The sequence below is a fragment of the Papilio polytes genome, unplaced genomic scaffold (assembly GCF_000836215.1).
Source record: "Papilio polytes unplaced genomic scaffold, Ppol_1.0 DF824292.1, whole genome shotgun sequence".
Classification (NCBI taxonomy): domain Eukaryota; kingdom Metazoa; phylum Arthropoda; class Insecta; order Lepidoptera; family Papilionidae; genus Papilio; species Papilio polytes.
The window spans coordinates 448,243-474,402 of NW_013524912.1; the positions used below are offsets into that span (position 1 = coordinate 448,243).

At 32.8% G+C, this 26,160-nt stretch overlaps 2 protein-coding genes across 2 annotated transcripts; one reads left to right on the forward strand and one right to left on the reverse strand.

Annotated features, from left to right (window-relative positions):
* On the forward strand, positions 1–24,931 carry LOC106103249 (peptide transporter family 1). The gene is made up of 13 exons (XM_013282957.1): positions 1–191; positions 13,133–13,211; positions 14,797–14,938; positions 16,251–16,337; positions 17,045–17,319; positions 17,631–17,713; positions 18,175–18,339; positions 18,948–19,073; positions 20,447–20,569; positions 20,647–20,990; positions 23,165–23,381; positions 23,982–24,218; positions 24,701–24,931. The coding sequence occupies exons 1-13, from the start codon at positions 171–173 to the stop codon at positions 24,860–24,862; spliced, it is 2,061 nt and encodes a 686-aa protein (XP_013138411.1). The 5' UTR covers positions 1–170; the 3' UTR covers positions 24,863–24,931.
* Positions 21,000–23,124, reverse strand: LOC106103259 (esterase E4-like). The gene has a single exon (XM_013282970.1). The coding sequence runs from the start codon at positions 23,056–23,058 to the stop codon at positions 21,169–21,171; it is 1,890 nt and encodes a 629-aa protein (XP_013138424.1). The 5' UTR covers positions 23,059–23,124; the 3' UTR covers positions 21,000–21,168.
* Positions 24,932–26,160: the final 1,229 nt, after the last annotated feature.

Below are 26,160 nucleotides of genomic sequence, written 5' to 3' on the forward strand. Positions count from 1 at the left end.
TCAACTCGTGAGTTGAACGCAGGCAGTGTCGCGCGCTTCGCGTATTCGCGCGCTTGTCTTCTTTAGTGTGTCGCGCGAAATATGCCATAGCGCGTATCTAGTTGTCAAATAGTACTCTCGTTTTTAAAGTGTTTTCTTGACATACAAAATATAAAACTACAAACTGAAGAATGGAGGCTAAAACTACAGGGGTTGGTACTTTCATTTAAAAAAAAACAATTCAAACGTTATATTTTCCTATATTAATATTAGTTTGTGAGATTGTAAATTTCGCTTTACACGCTATGAAATTTTTAAAATGTTTTACATTTAGAGACATTTTTATCAGCTGTGCGATTTAGAAACTAGTTTTATTTTCTTTTATTCGTAATGTTATATTATATGTGTGTATGTAATATGGCTATAAAAACCGGAACTAAGTTGGTCACGTACCAATGTTGTTATTTATATACAAGTGTGAAACAGTAAAGTGATTGTAATAAAACATCGCACATTAAAACAGTGCATGCCTTTCTTTCGTATTATCCCTTTAAAACATAACTACTCATATCTTATACCTTTCGTATCTGCAACGAAAACTCATGATTACGCACATGAAAAGTATTGTATTTTATGTGCCTGGAACATGTAAAAATAATGTTTAATTCTGATGTATTAATTTTCACTATTGTAAGTTAGAGAAAAAAAAAACATTTTTTTAATTGACATTTGATTTTATAAGTAAATGATTTTGTTTTCTAAAAACCAATCTTTATTTTTTTACCTAATTTTGTCTTAACTTAAGCTTTGCGATTTGATTTATTTCTCATAGGAATTTAAGACTTATTGAGTTTGGTGATTTTTAACGAAAATCTCAAAAAAAAAAATCTTAACCAGATAATGTAAATATTTGTAAGTTGAATAACAGAAAAGATCGTATTAAAAATAAGGACACAAATTATTTACATACTTAATAACTGCTGTGCGTTAAAATCTTTGCTATATTCAATATTGGATAACTACACCTTTGTGTAGTTGTCTAATAGAGGCTGAATTAGGACAAAATCAAGCCTAACTGTCACCCCGCGACTTCGTTAGCGTGGAATTAAAAAACCCTAATTATTACTATGTATAATTCCAGGCTGTATTATCCCTATTCCAAATTGCATACAGATCTGTTCAACCATTCTGGTGTTGCATCACAATCGATACGTCTAAACTTTCGCATTTAAAATATTAGAAGGTTTATTACAATGTTGACACTATTCCATACTTGTTTTATACATTTGAATATAAGTAACAGGTAAAGCGTATTTAATTATAGTTCACGTTAGTCCTTGTACGAATTTCTAAATGGTCATAGACAGTTTAAATACTTTAAGAACAAGTGTACTCGCCTTAACGATTGCTTTAATCTCTATTTTGAATGTTACATACTCGTATAGAGATAATACAAATCGTAAATCTTACTAATATTATAAATGCGAAAGTTTAGATGGATGGATGGATGTTTGTTAGCGTTTGTAGCCTAAACAGCTGAACGGATCTCCATGAAATTTAGCACAGGTTTAGAGCATAGTCTGAAAGAACACATAGGCTACTTTTTATCCCGGGAATAGTTACGGTTCCCGTGGGATTCAATAATTTAGTTTTTTAATGTTTACTCGATCATTCTGCAACGCTTCAGCATATCTTAATGAAATTTGGCACAGATATAAAACAAAGTCTGGAGTACACGTGGGATAAGCTTCATCCCCGAGAAATGTCCGGTTCCCGAGAGATACGTAGCTTTTTGTAATTTATAAAGTTGGTATGTTTTCTAACACCACGCGGACAAAGTCGCGGGCAACAGCTCGTATAATATAAAGAGGAAAGATTTGTATTTTTGTATGTATTGAAATAACTCAAAAACTACTGGGGCGATTTCAAAAATTCACCATTAGAAAGCCACGTTATCAGTGAGTTACATAAGCTACATTTTTTATTATTTTTTTAATTTCACGAGGGCGAAGTCGCGAGCAACAGCTAGTCGTAAATAAAACGAATAATCACGAATAAAATAATAATACGTTTTGGAGGAAAGGGGTGAAGGACCTTTGAAATGCAAAATACAGGTTTCATGTTTTTCAATACATTTAAATATATATTTTTTACATCTGACGGTGTTCTTGATAGCCATATAAATCAGATTTTATTGCATTTTATAGGTAGATATATCTATACGATTCGTATTAACTGCAATTATTATGTAACGGTTTAGTAAATTTTTGCTTTTTAATTTAAAATGGATTTTAAGATAACTTATCACAATCATTATCTTAATTATAATTTGAATTTAAAATTGTATATTTAACAATGTTTTAACAACGAACACGGCTTGTAATGATAACCTATTATTTCTAACGTATATTTGCATAAATATGCATGTCTATACATTTTTACTTTGTATTAACATATTTTTACAGAAGTGCGTAATTTCGTAACTCTATGTTCGTTAGTAAACATTGTTGTATGATACAGTTCTATCTCAGCCAGACGACAAGTAAATATTACGTAATTGAATTAGCTTCGAACATAGTTTCTGCAATAAGTTACACGTGTTATTATTTACATTCTATTATTCTGATGTGTTTCCACTGTTAACAAACGTGTATAAAAACATATTTTCTTGTTTGGGAAGGAAGATAAAGAGAAAAAGTCATTAGTAAAATTTCTCGGTGGACATAAGTGAAACGAAATTGCGACTCGCGTACGGAAAGACAAGTTATTCGATTTTCGTTATCAGCAACGCAAATCTGTCATTTCGAAATTTTGCATTTCTTCGATATTCTTCTTTTGGTGCCGTCTCCTAACGAAGGTTGGCCATCAATACAGCAACTTGAAGTTTCGACATAGCAGCTCTCAATATAGAACACGTACTTTTGTTGTACCATTGGTGAAGATTTCTAAGCCACGTAGTTCTCCTCCTTCCTGGACTTCTTTTCCCTAGAATCTTATCCGATTTTTTCGATATGCTCACCAATTTTATTAACTGTAAAAATATTTTGTTTAATTACTTTTTACCTACGTATACAATATTTTTTCTAAAAAAACATCTTTTTACAACTGGAAATACCCATTGTTTATATAAGCTAGCTTTGGCATGCGCGAGGAAAGGAAGGAGAAAATATATGTAAATATTGTAGTCCATTTATATACAAACTGCATTACAATTTACAAACAAGGACCGATATAGTGTATTATGACGGCATACATTAAATGCAATACTATTTATACAGCGTACAACGAACGCGTGTAACCAATTACGTTAGTAGGCCAAAGCTTGCATTCTTTACCATTAGGAAGTTGCCTGATCTCTGCTGGAAATATGCTTTCCCAGTACTTAAGTTCACGTTTATAATACTATCCTGTTATTTAGGTAATCATCTAAAAGAGGGCACGATACTTTCCTGTTAATGTTACTTGCCCCATATAAACCATAGTATAAGTGGTATATGGGATTGTGGTTTTTTGTCAGTCAATAGATTTATCATTTAAGCTTTACTGTAGTTACTTTCAATTGTCAACTGTTATGGTAAAAATGTAGAAAGCCTTACGTAGAAATATCACTGCATATCTCGGCTGACACCGACATCAAAGTAATAATAATTGTACGATATAGACATAACAACTAATAAGGGAGGTTTACTATTTCCAAGGAATTATTTCGTTACTTTTTAGTGTATTGTTTTTATGAGAAAATTTTGTTTTTAGTGTATTTTGTTTGGAAGTCGGTTTTGTTTTTTTGAGTAACTAAGTTCCTCAAGAGCCTCGGTACGGGCTGTTATTTCGTTATTATTACCGGTAACTAGGATGATGTTTACAATATGTATAATAATTTGTATAAAAGAAAGGACGGTATGTAATGTTTTAATTTAAACACGAAGAAGTTTATTTCAACGAGAAAGTAACGAAGTCGTGTCTTAACTGAGTCCAATTAAACTGGTAAAAATTTGGATCAATTGACTTAATTTGCTTGTCAATTGATGACTGTTTGATCAACGATTTATTCGAATAACAAAAGTTTGATATCGCAACGGAGATAAAATCCCTGACGTTTGTTCTGATTCTCCACGTATCTTAGTATCCATTATGTAACATGTTCTAAATCTTTCTTATTTTTTGGTCATACCTACGCCCTGGAGCATCGCTTCTTTTGTGACCTCCGGCAAACGAAACGCCTTCGTATAGGGTTATCTTACATTCGGGGTTATCGTCAATGCTAATTTTTTGCATTTATTGTTAATGACATTAATAAGAAGATATTGACAGACGCTAATGTTTGTAAATAAAGAATAGTATGCAGAAAAAGTCTATTGAACATTTATTAGAGCGTAAAGCTAACAACGATTTGAGACAAGCGGAGCACATAATGACGCTTTAAAGTACTCCAAACAATTCAACATGATACAGCTAGTTTATTTCATTGATAATTAGTACTACAATTTTACTAAAATAGCCTATGATTTTTTAAAACTATACTTAAACCTACGATATTTCAATTCTTTATCACGTTTAACTGTTATCCATACACAATACAATTATGTACATTTTACTAAAATCTAACCTCAAAGTTTAATAAAACTTATTAAAGCGACGCGTAATTATGAGCTAAACATGTTTGTACTTGGCTCCCTGACTTTCACTATCACAAACGCAAATACTTACGCGACTGAGATAATCTCATCCAAGTTGTTGAAATGATATGGGAAATTTATACATATCAGATTGAAAAGTATAGCTTTACTAAGAATGTAAAAATTCTTAACCGAGAGTGCTTTTATCGGCTTCTAGGTTTACTTTATAATGCAGAATAAAATTAGGTCCTTATTTTTTCGCAATATGGCTAGGGTCATTGCATTTCTGGACAGATTATAGAAGCGTTCGCAACCTAATATAACCATAAAACACTAATAACGGCAGGACAGCACCAGAGCCAAAATCTTTAGTCGTCATACTAATAGTATAAATGCGAAAGTTTAGATGGATGGAGGGATGTTTGTAGCCAAAATGGTTGGACGGATTTCGATGGAATTTGATAGTCTGGAAGAACACCTAGGCTATTAGCATTTTTTTTCAATTCCGCGCAGACGGCGTCGCGGGCTAAAGCTAGTTTTAATATAATTTAACTCTTGCAAGTTATAATGTCAATATAAAAATATTCAATTGCAAACACACTAGTACGTCAATCAATCATGCTGTTTTTAGTAACGCGTATTAACACGCGTTACTAATCTCTTGGGATTTACCGCATTTAATTTGCCTCTATAGTCGTATTAGATAATTATGACGTGTGCTCTTCGCTTATACGCTCTTGTAGCGAAGTGAACATACGTTTCAAAGTAGTTACTATTATATACCTTACTGAAATAAATCAACGCACTTTAAGTTTGATTACTATTGCAAATCAATGTTTGTTAAAAGAATGTTATTGGGTCTAATGAAATAAAAAGGACTACTGAAAGTTTTGTTTCCGCGCCAATTGCATTTTGATGATTTCGACTTTTGACTCGGGGACTTGCAACACAACACTGGGCTCCGCTAGTTTTATATAATTAAAGGAATTTTTATTCCTTTAATTCTAGTAATAACGAAATGTAACTTCACGGTTCTGGTCCTTTAAATATGTTAATAATTAATTAATCAAATAAATACACAAAGACACATAAATCTTGGTATCATTTTATACTTTTTAAGGTAAATTTATTTGTCACAATCTGAACTAGTTTACGAAAATGATCCTTTCACAATTAAGCAACAACTTTCTCAAGCTACGGAATTAAACTTAAGCTATATTGCATCTTATATATTAGCTGTACCAAGCAAATATACATATGGGTTACAATGCCAAGTTAATACATTATTCAACTAAAATTTTCAATTAAACGTGATAAAATAGAGGTCTAATCACCAATAATTGTGAGAAAGCTTTCGTAACGGCATCGAAAAAATTGCATTAGAGCCTCCGCACACTACAGACTAATTATCGACCGAAAGTTTAGTTGTAGGTTCATACTATTGGTGTTTTATACATGAATTTTTAGTTCTTTTAATTTGGTTAAAATCTCAAAGTAATTTTAAAACAGTGTAATTGCCACGCCCGTAACTAAGTAAACACTGAGTTAGCAATGTTGTCCAGATTAGTCTGCAATTTATGTTGCGTATACTCCGGTAAATTAGAAGTAAAAACTACGAACATAAGCTGAGCGAAGTAACATGTTTTTTGAATAGTTTGTTGCGCATATTAACCACGATCAACACTACACAGACCTAAATTGTTACAGCACTTGTGATAACACTCTTGCACTATCTTAATAATTTTCACAACGAAAGAATACAAAAATAACATTACCTAACTTTAGACGACATAGTTTAACATATATCGTAAAGATTATAGTTAAAATGTAGTTGTAGTTAATCTTTGTATACTTTAGTTATAAAGGAATCGAATAATTAACCCGGGAAAGTGTGTATTATTCACGATTAAAGAGCTCTTAATTTACTAGTAATCTTTCGTCCGCGACTCCTTACGCGTAATTTAAAAGAAAACTAAAACAAGTAGCCTATTTTTCCTTTCAGAATATCCTCTCCAACTATCTAATCCAACCAAACTTTCGCATTTATAATATTAACTAGTAAGATTACTTCGATATCCTAAATAGACAATCAAATCTCGGTTAAAATAAATCAACATAAGCAATATCATTGTTTATTTCTTTGTCAGTCGTGCAAAAATTTGATGCAAGTCATTCAAGATACAAAAGAACTCTCATTACAATAGCAATAGCGCGGAACTTGTAGACAGCGCATTTTTTCTTTGCATACTTCCAATACATCGTGCAAATGTAGCCAGTAGCAGTTTGAACGCAGGGATTGCCAAGTGATTACTTATCTTGAATAATAAATACATGTTTATACCTAATACCAGGCTATTGCAATGTTTACCTTCACGGAATTCAATTTCGTACTGAGATTGCCTTGACACAGTCGGCGGTGCAGGGGGGAATGGAAAAGTAACCTCCGTGCATAATCGGTTGCTTTTTATAATGGCCTAAATACATTTATCTCTTTTTGACCGACTTCCCAAAAGAAGGAGGTACTCAATTCGTCTGTGTGATTTTTTTATTTTTTTATGTGTGTTACGGCATAACTCCGCCGCTAGTGGACCGATTTTGATAATTCTTTTTTTATCCGAAAGGTAATGCTTGCAGGTGGGTTCCATTTTTTTTTGGTTGATTTTTGGAGTCAAAGACTACGACGTAGTTAAATAGTTTAGCTTAAAATCGCGCGATGAAATTTAGGGTCATTTATGCTTTCTTTGCTTACGTAGCCTAAACTATAAGACTTACATAAAAATGATGTATGGAAGAATTGTAGACCTTTAAATTTTTTCGTAAAAAAATCCGATCATACAAAGACAGGAGTTGGACTGTAAATATAGCTGAATAGATAAAACTCCTTCCAATCTATAAAGAGAATAGTGAGGTAATTTAAGTTACAGCTTTTTTAATATCATGCTTATAAGCTTAAGCTAATGACGAAAGTTGTCGTTTCAATAAATTATCACTATACTAGCTGTTGCTACCGACTTCGCACGTGCGAAATTAAAACATAATAAAAATATAGCCTATGTTACTCACTGAAAATCTTTTTGAGTTATTTCAATACATACAGAAATACAAATCTTTCCTCTTTATAATGTTACATTATATTAAAATAGGACGGGTAGACGTTAAACCACCGAACACAAGTTGTAGTCGATATTCAATTATTCAATTTAACAATTTGATTCTGAAAATTAAACATGGTTGTAGCGTTGAAAACGTTTATTATTTTACGTGTATCAAAGGCAAATATCGCAACATTCATGCGAGGTATTAATTTGTGGCCGACCGCTGCAGTAGCCTTCGGAATGGCTTCTGAAGGCCGCAATATGCATTGACATTGTCGCCGCTCAGTTGCTCTTTGTAATTGTGGTCATTTGTTCCCGACATCTTTTTATATAAAGATAATTGTGAAACAATTATTTAAAAATAATTATATTTCGTTATTAACAGGCGATAAACTTTTCAATACAAATGAATTTCGCATAATTCAACTACGAAAATTTTTAGTAAAATGCTAGTTTATTACTTGGCTTTATGAGCTTTTAAAACAAAACACAAAAAAAAAACAGTTTCCGTTTGTTTTATTTTTGCGTCGCTGTGATTAACATTGATGAACAAAGTCGAGCAACTTTAGTAAGTTTGCTAGTGCAATGCTTTATGCAAAATGGCGTCGTATCATCGCGATCTTTATTACAAAAGGATTGGTAAAAAATTAAATTAGTTCAAGCCATTTATTCAGAAATTATGTCGATTGATGATAAGAAAAAATCAATTAAAACACACCCGCTCTGTTTTCTTGCTACATATTTTCTACAAAACATGTGTACAGAGCAAACATCCCTCCATCCGTCCACCTAAACATTGCATTTATAATATTTTTAAGAAGTAAGATTACTTAACCCTTAAATGCATATTGTTGCCAAAAGTCTACAAACAAAAGTATAGTTTTAATTAAAACCAAGATTTTTTAAATTATTCTTCCCCTAATCTGTGACTGAAACGTATATTCTGAAATATTTATTTCATAATTAAATAAAAATCATGCATTTAAGGGTTAAGCAACTGTTAAAGGGTATGAGAATCTCAGGTTTATGGGCTGTAAAGTTGGGCAGGTTTCAAATCAGTAATTACACTAATATTATAAATGCAAAATTTTAGATGGATGGATGGATTAATGTTTGTTGAAATTTGAAGCCTAAACTGGTGAACGGATTTCGACATAATTCGGCGGTCTGGAAGGGCACATAGGCTACTTACTTTTGTTGTTTAAAACCACGAAGACAAAGTGACGGGCGAAAGCTAGTTAACAAATAATTTATGTCCTGATGATATTACTTACGTTGCGAAAGTAAAGTTTTAAATGTATAAAAATGCCCCAAGACAAAAATCGTAGTAAACACTTTAGTTTTAACCTCAACTACTTTTATCTCATCTGCCACTCTAAACTGATATCATTTTATCTTAATCCACTTGTATCATGCATGTTACAGTAAAACCTTGATATTTGTTTACAGAATATAAAATAAAATTATCTATTTATAAAAAATAAACTAGCTAACTGGCATAATACAAAAAACCCAAGTTACTGGGTTCATAAATTAGAAATTTTTTTTTATAGAAGTGTTTCTAAGTATGCGGGCGAAGGGTTTGCTCAGCTATGAAATCTATAGTAGGGTATGAAAAAAAAAATATAACACAAATAGTAATAAAACAACACAAATTAACGTACATAGTTACATTAGCAGACGAGTTCATATATTTTGCTACATCATTTCTCATCGATCAGAGATGGGACAGTTTAAAGGACCAATTGAAGTGGACAGTGGTAGAGCCCGCTTTAACATCTTCAGTTTTAGTCCCTTTCCCCTTCCACCCTTTTCTTAAGAGGAAAGGATGGGAAGGAAAAGTGGAATTGACGGTGAATGAGACGCAAAGGAAGGGGAAATGTCTTTTTGTGCTTCTCCTCCTCCGTCAATTAAGGGTAGACAACGCATCTGCAAATGCGGATGTTTATGGGCAGCGGTCGCTTTCCGTTTCGATGGATACAGGTGGCCGCTTGCTCGTTTGCCACCTCATAATATAAAAAAAAAACAAAAGGTTTCATTAAATTTTTTACATATTGGCTCGATTGTGTAAGCAATCTTTTAAAATATCCAGGTCAAATAGCGCAACAGCAAGTGGCTATTGTAGAACAATCGTAGCAACAGATAAGGTATCAATACTTTCGATGTATCTTGCGTATCAATGATGCTCGTGTTTCTTTATCCCGCCTTGAGTGCATACACGTACTTCGTTACTATCGCTGTCATACGTATGGTTGGCACGTAGTACATCGGAAAACGTTGACCATAAATTTATATTAGTCTTCCCGTTATTTTATGCTAGCTTTTGGTAGCAACACTGTACGCGTGGAATTAGGACCTAGTACCCTTTGTGTTCTTTCAGATTATTATCTACATCTATGCCAAAAAGAAAAGAAAAGATCCAGTAAGACACTTAGTAACAAATACCCAAGCATCCATCTTAATGCATATATATTATTATAACAAGATTCTTACAAACGTATCTGTGATTATCTGTTTTAATTTAACTTTTAATGAACTTAATTATTATATTTTATTTTGTGTTTAAATTCTAGTCTGAATTTTACTAATTTAATTTTATTGTTTTTAATTAATATTAGAAAAATTGGGATATTCCTGTGATATAGTTAAGATTTAGGTGTTAATTTAGATTTAAACTTAGTATACTTTGAAATAAGAAACAGCCGCACCACAGCACGCACAGGTCCCTGATCAAAAAATACGTCAGGGGAACGACAGGGCGGCATAAAGTCGGCGGTCGGAAGCGACAATAATTTTATAGTTTAAGATATAATAGAACCTAATCTTTTCTGTACAGCTCTACTAGTCTATTCATAATGATCTTCAAAATTAATTGGGATATTTACAACAAATGTCTGTAAAATTCAAATAAACGTATAACTAGGGCGGTTGTCAAAATAACAGTCACTATGGTTACAGTCGTTACTCTATGGTCTTTGCCACTTTACAACCATTGGAAACGAATACAAACCTTCGAGTCACATATCGTATACGACGTCATTTACTACCAATAACTTTTGGTTCATTATGATAGTTCATTGACCTTAAAGACCGATCTCAATGTTGCTTTACTCGAAAACATCTTGTTAGACGATAGAGTAAGGCAATACTGTTCTCCAACGACAATTAATGTCTCTGTTTTTAAAAAAATAGACTATAAAATGTTTTTAATGTACTAAACGATACTTTATGGCATTAAAAGTGCTTAACGTAATTAATATTTTAATTATTCGAAAGAGAAATGAATCGAATTATTAAAAAGCCTGCAATATTAATTTTTCGTAAGATAGTACTTTTTGACAAACTTTCTAGAACAAAGTTCTAGACTATAGGGACACATTTTATCCTTCTGTAAGATGGACAAAAGGCAGAAGTAACTGTTAATAGGTGTACATAAAGGTTTATATAAATTGTAGTGGCACTAAACCGTAAAATACAGATTCTATGTACAGCAGTGTAGTAAAATAGCCAATAAAAATATTGATGGGTCTTTCCCACGTTGTAAGGATGATGCAATCGACTCATTGTCTAACTATCTAATGTTAGTACCGGTCTTAATATTTACTGATGTGGTACCTATCATGTATCGATATGAAAAAGATCGTGAACTGAGCATTTTGGAGTGTCATTTGCAAATTAATTTGCCAAGCGCATTATACATTTTTTCCTCAAGCGTACCTAAATCTAAAGATTGAATACTGATTTTGGGTCCGATGTATTTAACATGTTTATCATACTCCATACAATTGTTATAAAAGCGAAAGTTTAGATGGAAGGATTTTTGTAGCCTAAACGGCTTAACGGATTTCGATTACATTTGGTACAGATGTTAAGAATAGTTTGTTAGAACAAATAGTCTACTCACTTTTTTTTAAATCCACGCGGACGGAGTTGCAGGCAAAAGCTAGTAACTAATGATTTGTATTGACGTGTTAACTAACTCAACACAACACTAGCAACATGGTCCGATACCGATCACTTGAATTATCATTAATTGTCTCGCGGCTCGTACAAAGAATGAGTATCTGGTTCATACCAGTTCTCAGTTCGTAACACGAGTATTTTAATGAAAGGAATTCAGTATCAGAATTGCCACAAATGTGACCTAATAATTGATAAGGTTTCAATTACACTTTTACATTTTTTTAATATCAGTGATGTTTTGAATTAAAGATATTTGAAGTGTTTTTTTTTTTATTATTTAATATAAAAAGGAGGAAAATGCATGTTTTCCATTTTGTTTTACGTAGTTACTTATGTTAATAAAAGGTCATTGCGATATAACTGGTTTGTAAACTGGGACGAGTATATATCTGATGAGAGGTGCTATTTTACCGCCTCGCTAAAATAACGATTTTATTCACGATTGTACACAAATTCCTTTTTACGAATAAACTTGAAAAATAATCTTTGCTGTGATTTTTTTCATATAAAAATTGGCTTTGTTTAACCTTTCTAATTACACATTCCTATCTGACTAATATTAAAACGACTGAATAATTATTTATGTTTAGTAAATATGTGGAGGATAGTCATTAAAAAGTATGTTACGTCCTTTTCAATTCCACGCGAACGGAGTCGCTGTCGAAAGCTAGCTAGATAAATCTAAACAATTTAATAGCAATGATGACTCGTCTATTTTGCTTATACAAATATGGTAGTGTAGCGGAGAACGTAGGATGTGACGTCACGAGAGTCGGATGAGGCTGCGCAGTGATATTGATCCGTTGGGTACAGGCTGCGAGTAATTTGAACCACGGTTTTTATTATATAAACAAATTCCATAGCATACAAGATTAAACTAAGGGTGTGCATGATTAACTAAATATTTTCTTACTAGCTTTGGCCGCGACTCCGTCCTGGTAGAATTTAAGAAACAAAAGTAGCCAATGTATATAAGGCTATTATCTATGCTAAATTTTATCAAGATCCTTTCAGTAGTTTAGGCTACAAACTAAACAAACAAACATCCAACTAAAGTCGCTTAACATAAGTAAGATATATTATGAAAGTTACTGAAATGGAATAAATGGATTTAAAAATAAATTAGACTTAAAAACTATTTTAGCTTTCTAAACTTGTATCTAGTTAATACATTAAGTATTTCGGCCTTGTTATTTGTCAATACTGATAACTGAATCAGTTTGGGAGTTCCATTTAAAGACAATCGTTCTCACATCGGCCTTGGCTTTATTTATTATTTAGTGCAAAAACTATGAATAGAATCACAAGGCCGTACACTAATTCATTTAGGTTTTCATACAATTGTTCTCGTTGTACTGATTGTATCGAAGATTTTTGCTATAATAATATTAAGTATCATCAGAAATCGATAGGCTTATTGAATAACTTTTTATGTTTACATTAATTAAATATGTAAATATGTCTTATTTTCTTTTTCAGAAACTTCCATACCCAAAAGCAGTTGGGTTTATCGTGACAAATGAATTCTGTGAAAGATTTTGCTACTATGGGATGCGAAGTAAGTTCAATAAACTTTATCTACCTCTGTCGAAATAAAGTTTCTGTTTTTCGATACACCGGCACATGTTGAATGTAAGAGCGCGCTCACACCTGTGACTAAACTATCGCACAACTGTTTAATCTCGCTTTGATTACTAGCTTATATGGAGCTTATACGATTTTTAGTTGTGTAACTAAACAGTTGAATTGGCTACGAATCGACAATTGCACAATAGCATTGCGAGAGTTTAGTCAAAAGTGTGCGCCCGCTTTTATGATTGTAGTTTCATTTTTACTGCGGCTTTTTCGATCTCTGTCCGAATTGGCATGTCATCGGTCACGAACGAAATTCAATTTTCATACCGACTTTTATGCCAATATTTGAGGTTGTTCGACTTTCATTGTTATAACTTTTTATCATTGTTTTTGATTACATGTGTTTGAATGCCGAATGCAAAAAAAGGTATCTCTTGCTAACTCGAATAACAGGTTAGTCGTCTAATTTGCAGTGAGTTTGATTGTTAGTGAGATTTTAATTTCAATCGAGTTTATTTTAACTTCATAACTATCGATTACTAATGTCAAACTTTATTAGCTCACTGTACTTTATTTATTAAAGTAATTCGTAGATTCCAAACTCAATTTCTTCTGAAGGGTGATCTTAACTTGAACGTATCAGTCAACGTAAAGTGTTAACTACTCAACGTATCTTAAGAGATATCCTTGACTATATATCAGTTATTCACCTATATTTGACAAGTGGATTGACAACCTATATTATTATGAAGAACTCTAACAAACATCCATCCATTTAAACTTTCGCATTTACAATGTTAAGGTAAAAGTAGGTGATCCATGTTAAGGTTATAAATTCATCTTGTTTCCCTGACCATTAATTGGAAGTAATAAAATATCTAATACAATGTTAATTGTACAATTTTCCTCAGGGAATCATGTTAGTGCTAACCTCGTCCTTGCTTAGTCTGTCCTATTTACTCTTTATATTGCTGTAAGGAAAAACTACGGTAATATTCATATTATATACATTTCTGATAAATAATTTTTCAAGTAATTGTATGTTATTATATTTAAATTGTAAATTTTTATTAAGGTAAATAAAGATTCTTAAACTATAATTTAAATTGATATTGTTTTGTATAAACATTTTATCGAAGTAAACAAATATTGTGATAATTTAAGTAAGAATAAGTGTTATCAGCTTGTAAGTGATTTAAGTTATTAATGTTGCATAAGAATCAGTCGTAATTGTAACGATGTTCTAACAAATAGAGCATTGTTGTTTGAACAATACTCATTTAATTTCGTTTTAAATTACTTTTTAGAAAATAGATTTTACGATAACGTATTCAATGCTAATACATTACGAATTCAAGATACATGTGTTTTAACGACGAGTTTTCGCGAGCTAAAATCTCCTTACAAAAATGAAATATTGTTATCTCACTTTTTGAATGGGAAGGAAAGGGATGACTATGTTTTTGTACATGTATTTGAAAAAAATTACATAATAACTTTTATTGCACTTACATCGCTCTCGAGGGGAGAAATTTGTAAAGATTTTCTGACTTATTAATTTGTTACAGCGATTCTGTCATTATACCTTCGAGACAAGTTGGGATACTCGGACAATGGAGCCACCGTCATATACCATGTTTTTACAATGTTCGCCTATTTCTTCCCCTTGATCGGTGCTATGATCGCTGACGGATGGTTAGGCAGATTCAGGTAATTATCTGTTCCATATTTCACTATAATTCGAAACTTTTACTGCAATCAACACCTTATGTTAAGTCTCGTCTTTAATAGCGTGAGTAGCTGCTCGATTCGTACAGAGCTCAGTTGGGATTACTATAAGTAGTATCGTCTTATTTCGCGGCCTTGCAGTGAAAGAAAAATTGCCTATCAGTACATTCAATCAGCTCAAAGTCCGCTAAATGAAATATTATGATGATTATGTAATATTTTATAGTCTAAGCATGAAGCAATCTCGCTAGATTTGAATGAAAACAAAGCCATAAACGGGATCATACATTGACTAAAATCTATAGAAAACGAAATGGCCTATAGTAGAAAACATTTACACTTCTTTTGATAAAACCTTGGGATGCTTTTACAAATTTAATACACAAATCTAATGTTACATTTAATTGTTTCATTAATATAAACAAGACTTTCGAAATTAAACAATTTTATAAAAATATTCTATTATCTACTTTAACAAGTGTAAAACGCAAGCTAACACGTAATTCTTTTATTCGTGGAAATAGCTCGTAACGATAACTGTGGATTAAAAAAATGCCGAAGGCAAAACGGAGATGATTAATTTTCATTAAGCAATTAATATGCATTGTTTGCTGTAGCGGTAAAGAAATAAATTTATTCAATAGACAAGGAAAATTGACCGTCCTTTCAACATAAACAACTAATTTTCGCCCGCGATTCCGCCCGCGTGGAATAAAAAAAAACAAAAGCAAGTAGCCTATGTGTTCTTCCAGACTATCTTCTACATCTATGCCAAATTTCATGGAAATCCGTTCAGCTGTTTAGACTACAAACTATAACAAACATCCATCCATCCATCCATCTATCCATCTAAACTTTCACATTTGTAATAATAGTATGATATGATATGATTAGTATTGTTATATTGGTTCCTATTGTATTTAGATAGATATCCACGGATACAATGTTCTAATAGACATTGTGAAATTACTAACTAAAATAAACTTTTTCCGACAAAATAATTACAATATGATAACTAGTAGGAAAATGTAACAATAACTACAAAGTCAACGATAATGTCGACATTCCGGGTTAGTGCTAAGGTTAAATTGTAGTTTAGATCAATCAGACCAAGCTAGATTTGACTTAGGGTTATCATTTTAATCATTATATAAGAGATTTAATTTTTGTTACATGATAATGTAGAAACATTAAAATTTAATTTTCGCCGTTTCTTTACGAAAATGGGCCCTAAATTATGGTTCAAAGAGTTTGTTTTTGAGATTTGTATATATTTTATTATATTTTATTTCAGAACAATTTTCTACCTGTCTCTAGTTTACGCCACGGGTAGTGTCCTGATATCCCTAACAGCAATGCCACCACTGGATTTGCCAAAATTGTAAGCTCTTGTATACCTTTATAATTTTAAATCTATCTTGATTTTATATGGACCTAAAAGCATTGAAATTTTGTGTATTACACATTAACATTTTTTGTTAAATTTGAACGTAGCTGATAAATAAATTGAATATGTACTTGAAGGGTATTTACTTTTAGTATTTACCAGACTTTAGAGTTGTCGTGTCGATAGTACATAAGAGTTTTGTGTCGCAATTGTATGAAGACACTTGAACACATAACGATGTGTACGAGAACAATTTATTCAAGATCAATAAGATTCAACGTCCTGTCTCCCTGTATAGTAAGATTCAAATTTTATATCGGCTCGTGGTGGAACGTATGTTAGCAGCTAAGTGACGGATAACCACAGCGGGTGGAACAGTGAAGTGTTGCTCCCGAAGGGTTGCTCCATCATAGTGCCTTTACTTGCCGATGCTTATAATTGTTTTCTGTGCAATCATCATTACCAGCTCACTATACGTCCCCACAGAGGGGCTCCGAGGCTACCCTAAGTTATGGGACTTCTGTATAATACGCCAGCAATACAAAATTGCGAGCCGGCATAAAGTTTGGTCGATACTATACACTGCTGTATCCTTTTATTGATGGAAATTGGTGTCCTTGCTGCGGACATTTCTTGTCAATTGTGGTCCCCCTTCTCGTCTCTTCATTGTATGTATGTATTAATCGAACGTTATTTTACAGGGAATTTACAATCTTAGCTCTGCTTCTTATTGCATTCGGTACTGGTGGTATAAAGCCGTGTGTGTCAGCATTCGGTGGGGACCAGTTCAAGTTGCCAGAGCAGGAGAGATACCTCGGCTACTTCTTCTCTCTCTTCTACTTCTCTATTAACGCGGGCAGTCTCATCTCTACCTTCCTAACTCCGATCCTGAGAGCAGATGTGCACTGTTTCGGAGAAAATGATTGCTACTCTCTTGCGTTTGGTGTTCCTGGTTTACTAATGATTGTTTCTATAGGTGAGTTTATAAGCTTTAAGTTGTTATATTATCATATCAAGAGTTTTAAAACGGAATAATACGTTTTCTTATTAACTCTGCTATGTCGTTTCATTGTATTATGATTGAGAAAAGTAGATAGGCTGTCTTTTCGCTTTTGATAACTCAAAAACACATTTTAATGTTCGAATACTACTTTGTTTAATTTTGTAATTCATGTAAGAGCTTAGCTTTTTAATCTTAAAGGCAACAATAGTGTTACAGCTTACACAAAACCGCCTGATGAAGTGTAACAATAAATAGCAAATAAATTTAAAAGTTTGCTTTTCCAGTGTTCTTTGTTGCGGGAAAACGGCTTTATATTATCAAGAATCCCGCCGGCAACGTGCTAGGCAACGTCTCAGCTTGTGTCGGAGTGAGTAATAACTTCCACTTTCCTATTAAAACTTTCCAATACCGGTCTTAGAGGGTTTTAATTAAAATCCCGTCTATAAACGACGCCTGAAATATCAGCTACCGCTGCCTACGTCTATTATGCGGCATAAATTCTAGTTAAGCCCAACAATTGGTTGACTTTAGTTTAAATTATTCTCACATAATATATTGTAGTTAAAATTATTTCAACATTGAATAGACTTCACGTATAAATATTTATATACAATCAGAAAATTCGTTGTTGTAATAAATAAATTTGAGTGTACATTTAAAAGATCTTAACTTCCGACTGTAAGGATGCTAAGTAGGAATGGATTGCTGTTTCTTTTCGTTCGGTATAAAGTAAACACTTATTTGTATAGAACCTACTCCTAAAGAAATTTCTCCTGAGTGAAGAGGGACGTGATATTTTTTTATAAACACACGTGTCTTGTTCAACAGCATGCGTTAGTCCAATCTAAGAAAAGCAAGGAGAAGCGAGAGCACTGGCTGGACCACGCGGATGACAAATACGATTCGAGTCTCATTGAAGATATCAAAGGTCTGTTAAGAGTTCTCGTACTCTTCATTCCTTTGCCGATCTTTTGGGCGCTCTTCGATCAACAGGTATTTACAAGATTGTTTTTTGAATTTTGCCCGACTGACACGAGGTTATTTGGCCGCTACGCATGTATGTTCTTTTCCATGTGATGGGATAATTTTGTTTTGTTAAAATGTGATTTTAATTTTTTAAAAACAGTAATTGATTTGCATTAGTTCGAATTTGATATTTAAAACTAGTATAGTTTAGAGATTAAATTAATTTTTACTTCTTGGTAAGTTGCTGGCTTGCGAAACTATCGAGTTGAATGACAAGTTGTGAGCTATATATGGATATTTATTATTCGCATAAAGACGTTATAGAATATCAGCGATAACGTTAATTATAAATCTTGCTAATAACATTGAATCATGTGACATCCTTTGGCATAACTCTTACACTAATGAGCTATTCTGTAAAAATTTAAATAATCATCATTAAGAATTATAAAAAAAATAATAATTTTCATTATTTGTAAAAGAACGAGACTTAATACCACCGGGTCACTTAAGTTAGTGGAACTATAAGACAAAATTAAGAGAGAAAAATGTGTTTAGATCGTGTCAAATTAATCAGTAGGTGAAATTTTTGGTGCTCTTATAGTATTTTTTTTAATATAGTTAATTTGATTTAGGGTTCAAGATGGACTTTCCAAGCTGATAGAATGTATCAGGAAATCGGAAGTTGGACCCTGAAAGCGGATCAGATGCAAGTGCTAAATCCTTTACTCATTTTAGTCTTCATCCCTCTCTTCGAAGTGGTAAGTTGACAATATCTCATTGAAATACTGACATTAAAATATGTACATAATAGAAAGTTTCTACTACCGAATGCCTTATAAACATGATATTATCTCTGTTTTTTTCTAAAGAGATGAGAGACAGTATCATAACTTCTTACAGTGGTAGAGCCTGCTTTAACATCTTCGCACAAATGAACCGGCTCGCCCGGTGTAATATCATAACCACACAGAAAACAGGCGTGACGTGGAAGCAATTCCGCCTTTCGTCCGATGAGTCGCCGGAGGCCTAATTTTAGTCTCTTTTCCTTTCCACCCTTTCTTTAAGAGGAAAGTATAGAAAGGAAAAGTGGGTTTGACGGTGGAGGAGAAGCATGTGAAGGGGAAATGTCCTCTTTATGTGCGTCTCCTCCTCCGTCAATTAAGGGTAGACAACGCATCTGCAATTGCGGATGTTTATGGGCAGCGGTCGCTTTCCATTTCGGTGGATTCAGGTGGCCGCTTGTTTGTTTGACACCTTATATTATAAAAAAAGAAATATCGGCAATATGGAAATACACTATAACTAGTATAAAGAAACAAGATCAAGTATTAGTGTAGAGAAAATCTAATAAATAATGTATCATTCTACAAAACATAGGTTAATTGCTTCGATGCAGAAATTTAAACGTCGAAATAAAAACTTTAGCTCGCGAAATTATAACCGAGGTATTATTTTAAAAAGTATATTGTTAAATGCAACGCCGTGTTAATTGTAGCGTTACTTTTTCATTTCATTTTATGTTTTTTTTAAACTTGCCCTATTAATTCATATTTGTATTTCCTCAACACTTTATTATTATTGAAAATGTTTACATTTCTGTGCAATAAATTTGACTTCGTAATTAAAATCATAATATTAACAATTGACAGAGCCAAAACTAATTACTACAGCACAAAATTAATTTCACAAAACACCTGACGGGTGAAAAGCTGCGGTCGCCTGTAGTAATTGCTAATTATGCAACCAATTAATTGACTGGCAAAATTTACAATTGTTATATTAAAAAGGTTCACTTAAACGTTTAAAATTATTGACAAGTACAAAAAAATACGGTTTATTCCAATTCATTGCTTCTTTTTATTTAAATATATTTATTATTTCAGTCAATTTATAATACTGTCGTACTCAAAGCTGTTATCTGGCTATTAAGATACGCTCTTAGATTATACTTTAGAAATCTACACTAAGCGACTAATTAAATAACCTTTATACAGGTGGTAGTTAGTCATATTCAATGCTTTAATCGAATCAAGAATATTGATATAGCCACTCGTATGTGATCTACATTTTTAAACCGTACTTCTAGTTTTCAGTTTTTTTTTCTTTTTTATATACTTAACCCTTATAACAGGCCATTTATCCGTTCCTGACGTGGTGCAAGCTGATAAGGAAACCTTTGCACAAAATGATCTGGGGTGGTATTCTGGCTGCCGCCGCTTTTGTCATTTCTGGGATTGTTGAATTGAATCTTTTGGTAAATAATCTATTATTTTTATTGGTTTATGTAAATAATCAATTCTTGCTAACATGTTCTTCTTCACTTCTTTCCAGCCTACTTACGGTACACCAGTATCGGACGGGTTGGCACAACTTAGAGTTTTTAATGGATTTAATTGCAACATAACTTTAAATGTTTACAATCCAGCAGAAAACACTACCGATAAAGTTATAATAGATGCTCTGGGAGTTTATGAAAAACTGGATATCGAAGCACATCACCAAATAGAATTGCCTTACTCTCTGAGAGGTGGAAATAAGAGCGATTGTATGGACGTTAATTATGATGGAAAACTGGTATTAAAAGAGAAAACCGCAAATTCGTTCTTCGTCTCAAATTATGGTGTTTCGCAATATGATGATAATAACGATAAGGCTATTGACGGAGTAAAAGTTAGGTGAGATAATGTTATGTATAGTAAAATGAAGAGTATTTTGTCTTGCTAACTTTATTTAAAAATATCAAGTCTTCATTGTTACAAGTACTAATAGAGGAGGTAACATACCTACCTATATATTGTAACAGTTATTTGCTAATAACTGATTACTTTTTAAATTATAATTTTTAGATCAGTACTACAACTCGTCGTGGAATTTTTCGCAATTTTCTTTAGCATAAAATTTACTGTATATGTCATTCCAAAATTTATAGGCACTTTTTTCTATTTCAGAATTAGATAATTTGTTTTCTTTACCAATAATAAAGATGTTATCTTCTTTTATGGACATTGGAAGCCACGTAACATTGCCATTACTGTTGTGATGTGGGTCACCAAATTTTGCAAAGTTCGCCCACATCTTGGCTATTTGCTGGATTAAAATTCTATCTGGGTCGTTGATGTCGTGTCTCAACTTAACGTAACTCTCCCAAAGTGGCTCGCATTTTAGAATATAACATATTTCATCACCTCCCGCTGCACCTTTTATCACTGTATTCGACCCAGTTAAAGAGTTTGTTTTCATAACATTGAAATTTCCTTCGTAGTCAAATTTGTATACGTAAAACTTCTTTTGGACAGCTAAATAATTTTGTATAAATTTGTATATCGGATAGATTTGCAGTTCATTAGCGTAATAAAGAAAGTCATGTATTGACTTCTCAGAAATCCCTTTATTAAAATATCTTTCTCTTATTCTTTTCGCGACTCTTTTATAAGACTTGGAAGTCAGATTAAATTTACAACCGCGAGTAAAAGGTACCATATATTTGAAAGAAGAATTGAGGGTTCTTAAATAACGGGAATTATGTATAAGTGGCGTGACTTCAGACATACTTTCCTGGCTATTAAAACCAATCAGAATTGGAACACGAAAACCGATTGTTTTGCTTTCTTTATACATGTCATAAGAATATTCAGATATCACTGACCGGTTTGATTTTTTCTCGATTATTGGCGTAAACGGAACAACTGGTTTTTGAAAGTTGATTACTTCCTTTTTCGTATAAATGTTCTCTGCAACTAAAGCTATATCTTTGGTAGACGCTTTAACTATATTATTAATACCTTTATCTTTGAGTTTATTTATTAGCCGTTTTCTTTCTAAATCATAATCAATTTGAAATATGGACGGAGAATACAAGCTTCCGCTTTGTAATATAGCTTTGGAAAATAGTTTTTTATATTTCGACATTAATAATGTAATCAGTGTAGCCGCGGATCCGCTACCCATGATTGTGATTTTGTTTTTATCCCCACCGAATTTTTTTATATTTCTTCGTATCCATTTCAATGCGATTACAATATCTTTCGAGCCCATATTAGCATTCGTATCATCTTTTAATTTCAAAAAACCAAAAACACCAATTCTATATGTTAAACTAATAAATATTACGTCGTTTTCTATTAAAAAGTCAGGACCATGTATGTGACTAAAACTAGAAGTGAATGCGTAACCATGAATCCATACAATTACTGTTTTTAAATCTCCCTTTAAGGTGTCATATAATTCGGGTGTATAGATATTTAAATTAAGACAATTTTCATAACCGAATAATGCATGTTTATGCACAATGTGTACCTGGGCACAAGCACCGTGATATTCTGTCCTAGCGTCATAAGGTTTCTTCCATTTCTTAACTGGCTTCGGGTCTTTAAATCGAAGTTTTCCAATGGGCACACTTGCGTAAGGTACTCCGTAAAACGCGTAGTACAATTTTTCATCGAATACTGTCGATGCCCTTGTTCCTAAGAGCGTTCCTTGTTCTATCAATACTTCAACACTTTGAGATTTTACAATAAATATAATTATTACCCAAATATCGGAGAGCGAACATTTCATTTCAGTGATAAAAACGTCCACTACGACAAAAGCAACGTTATAATTAAATTTGTTATTATTCCTACGTTTACAGTTATAACAAAATGAAACGCAATGCGTTCTATAAACAATCTTAACAAGTTTAAGATAAAAAATAACTAAGTCAAAACCTGAATAAAGATGGATACATTGAATAATAATTAACATTTTGGATCTAATATACAATAGCTATTGTAAATGAATAAGTCAGAATTCGTTACCAAAATCGAATTGAAAATAAACTTGTTTCTTACTATGGTTTTTTTATGTTTAGATTTTTATCAAACACATTTTCCTTGATACGAATAATGATGCAAGATAAAAAGAATCGAACAAAGTTGAACATTACTACTGATGACAAACTTCAAGCATCCTTAGAAAAAGGTACTTATGACATCATAGTGGATGGAGTGTTAGTGATGCAAGAGGTTTCTTTGAAGACGGGAGCCGTTTACGCGATACCATTGTATGAAGACAACGGAGGAAACTTTGTAAGTACATGAAGCAATCTTATTTCATATAATAATCGATGGTAGCGAAACCGCTTGGTTATAAGAATTAACAGTGGCAGTGCCCGCTTTAACATCTTAGCACTGCAGGACCGGCACGCCCGGTGTAATACCACGACCACACAGAAGACAGGCATGAAATGGAAGCAATTCCGCATTTCGTCTGATGAGTGTGGTGCCGGAGGCCTAATTTAAGTCCCTTTCTCTTTACCACCCTTTTCTTATAAGAAGAGGATGGGAAGGAGAAGTGGATTTGACGGAGGCGATACATAGATAGGGGAAATATCCTCTTTATGTGCATCTCCTCTGTCGGATAAGGGTAGCCAACGCATCTGCAATTGCGGATGTCTATGGGCAGCGTTCGCTTCGCCATTTTGGCGGAGTCAGGTGGCCGTTTGCTCGTTTGCGACCTTATGTTATAAAAAAAAATATCCAACAGAGTTATTCAAATGGTCTGACGATAGAAATTCATCGTCATAACCCAATGCGATTTAACAGGAATTCTTAGTTATTTGAAAATAAAAATTTAAATTTTTGACTTCTTAAAATCCATTTGATTGATGAAATATTAATTACCAACAGTACATGGACATACTAACAATTACACCGCCGAACAGCTTGCATATACTGTGGCTGGTGCCGCAGTACGTGATCATGACGATGGGAGAAGTGATGTTCTCTGTAACTGGGCTCGAGTTCTCTTTCACACAAGCTCCCGCTAGTATGAAGTCCGTGTTGCAGTCGGTTTGGCTTCTCACTGTTGCATTCGGGAACCTTATCGTCGTGCTCATCGTTGAAGGAAACTTTTTAGATGCTCAGGTAATGACATTAATTTTATTGCCGCACTACAGACTACTTAAACACTTCCTTAGTATATATTTCTTAACCTAAATGTATTTAAGGGTCTCGCTTAAACTAATTTAAATGCGGCAATTCGGTTATTAAAAACCTGTCAACCGACGGCTGGTCAGGGATCGTAAGGTACAGATTGATAAAGAAATCAAATGATTATTCTTATCTTGCATAGACTTTAACTGACTTTGACTTTTCCACTGTCGAAACATGAACAGTAAGCGTATTATTAACAGTATATTTATGTTACGTAAAATTCTGGATTAGGCCGAATTTAAAAATCCTTTCACCATTAGAATGATACACATGAAATAGGTTTGTATTTAACAATCCTAACAAATTGTTTAAGAAGTAAATTTCCACTGGTGGGAAGATGGCAGGAATTAGCGTGAAGCCAGTGGACCATCTGGGTAATTACTCGTATATTAAAAACGATATATTTATTTCAGTGGAAGGAGTTCTTCCTTTTCGCGGGGCTGATGTTATTAGATATGTTAATATTCACCGTAATGGCGCTTCGCTACAAATACGTGGAACTCAAATCCAGCACCGAAGATCTGGCAAACTTGGAGTTCAAAATGGTCGAGAAAAATGAGCCTAAGAGCAATTAGATTTTACTATTATAATTAGTGTAACAAAGACTTGTTTAATATTAATATATTTCATTTTTTGCCTTAAAAGGTGTTTTTTTTAATGCGTACTTAATAGTTTTTATTAAAGGATTACACTATCTTATTAAAAAACACTTATTTTGTATAAAACAAAAAGTCATTCAAAAATGAGATGCATTACATATCCCGATCATACTATCGGATGCCGGAAGCGACGGTACATTTTCACATCAAACGTTCTAACTTTCAATCTGTTTAGTTAAATGGCATGAACGAATTAAACAATTAGCTATGGATAATTTGTGTGTTGTTCCCATAGGACCCTGAGGTTTGTACTTGTTGGGGATGAGTCATGTGACGGTGGTTTACCCTCTGTATTCTATTGTCAACGATAAGTAGGGTCGCTTCCAAACTGTTCTCAAACATTTAAAATGTTCAACCAAAAATTATTTTCATTTACAATACTACAAAAGTTGAATTGGTTCATGTAACTGTAGACTAATTATTCATTTTATAAATATTGAAGTGCAGTAATTCGATTTAATAGCCATTCAATTCTGAAGTACCTACTAACTCTAGTTCCTACACCTTCACATCATAATGTTTGTATCTGAGTGTGGATTTCCAAACAAATAATCTAAATTTCTAGATATCTCATATCTAAACTATTTATAATACTCTAAATGCTACAAAAATAAACAGATAAAACTAAATAAGCCTAAAACTGTGATTTGAGAACCGCTGGATACAATTGAAGTGAACGAGCCTGCCGACGACTTGTTAATAATTGCGTATAATAAATGCTTAAATACAACAAACATACAGACAAATAGGGGCTGGGGTCGGAAGATAAAAGAAAACGATTTAGTTTTCGCTCTATTGATAAATCGTTGAAAACTTTATTTTTTATTTTTGTCGAAATTTGCAAAACATACCGTTCATATTTTAAAATAATGTTTTTTTATTATACGTAAATAATTAATAAAATATTATAAGTAAGTCTAATTATTTCAATATTTGTGGAGATTGTATCGATAAAAAGATGGAAATAAATAATGCTTAAAAAATATCATGTCAAGATTTAAAAAGGCAAATCGAATAAATTACTCCACAAAATGTAGTTGCCGGTTTCCAAGCTACGTTTAACCATTAGTTAAAATTTTTGGTTAGATAACTTCATGAAATGTGTTTTCGAACTATGTAACTTGAGTTATACTTCATTGAAACTCAGGTCAATCATACACTAATGAATCACTAGGTCGCGATAAAATAAATTGAAACTTCAGAAACCCAGCATA

What these genes read in the sequence shown, in the direction of transcription:
- LOC106103249 (XM_013282957.1), top strand. Translation starts at nt 171, where the DNA reads ATGGAGGCTAAAACTACAGGG. An exon ending in GGATGGTTAGGCAGATTCAG is followed by an intron (nt 14,939 to 16,250) that starts GTAATTATCTGT and finishes ATTTTATTTCAG; the next exon opens with AACAATTTTCTACCTGTCTC. An exon ending in ACTAATGATTGTTTCTATAG is followed by an intron (nt 17,320 to 17,630) that starts GTGAGTTTATAA and finishes TTGCTTTTCCAG; the next exon opens with TGTTCTTTGTTGCGGGAAAA.
- LOC106103259 (XM_013282970.1), bottom strand. Translation starts at nt 23,058, where the DNA reads ATGTTAATTATTATTCAATGTATCCATCTTTATTCAGGTTTTGACTTA.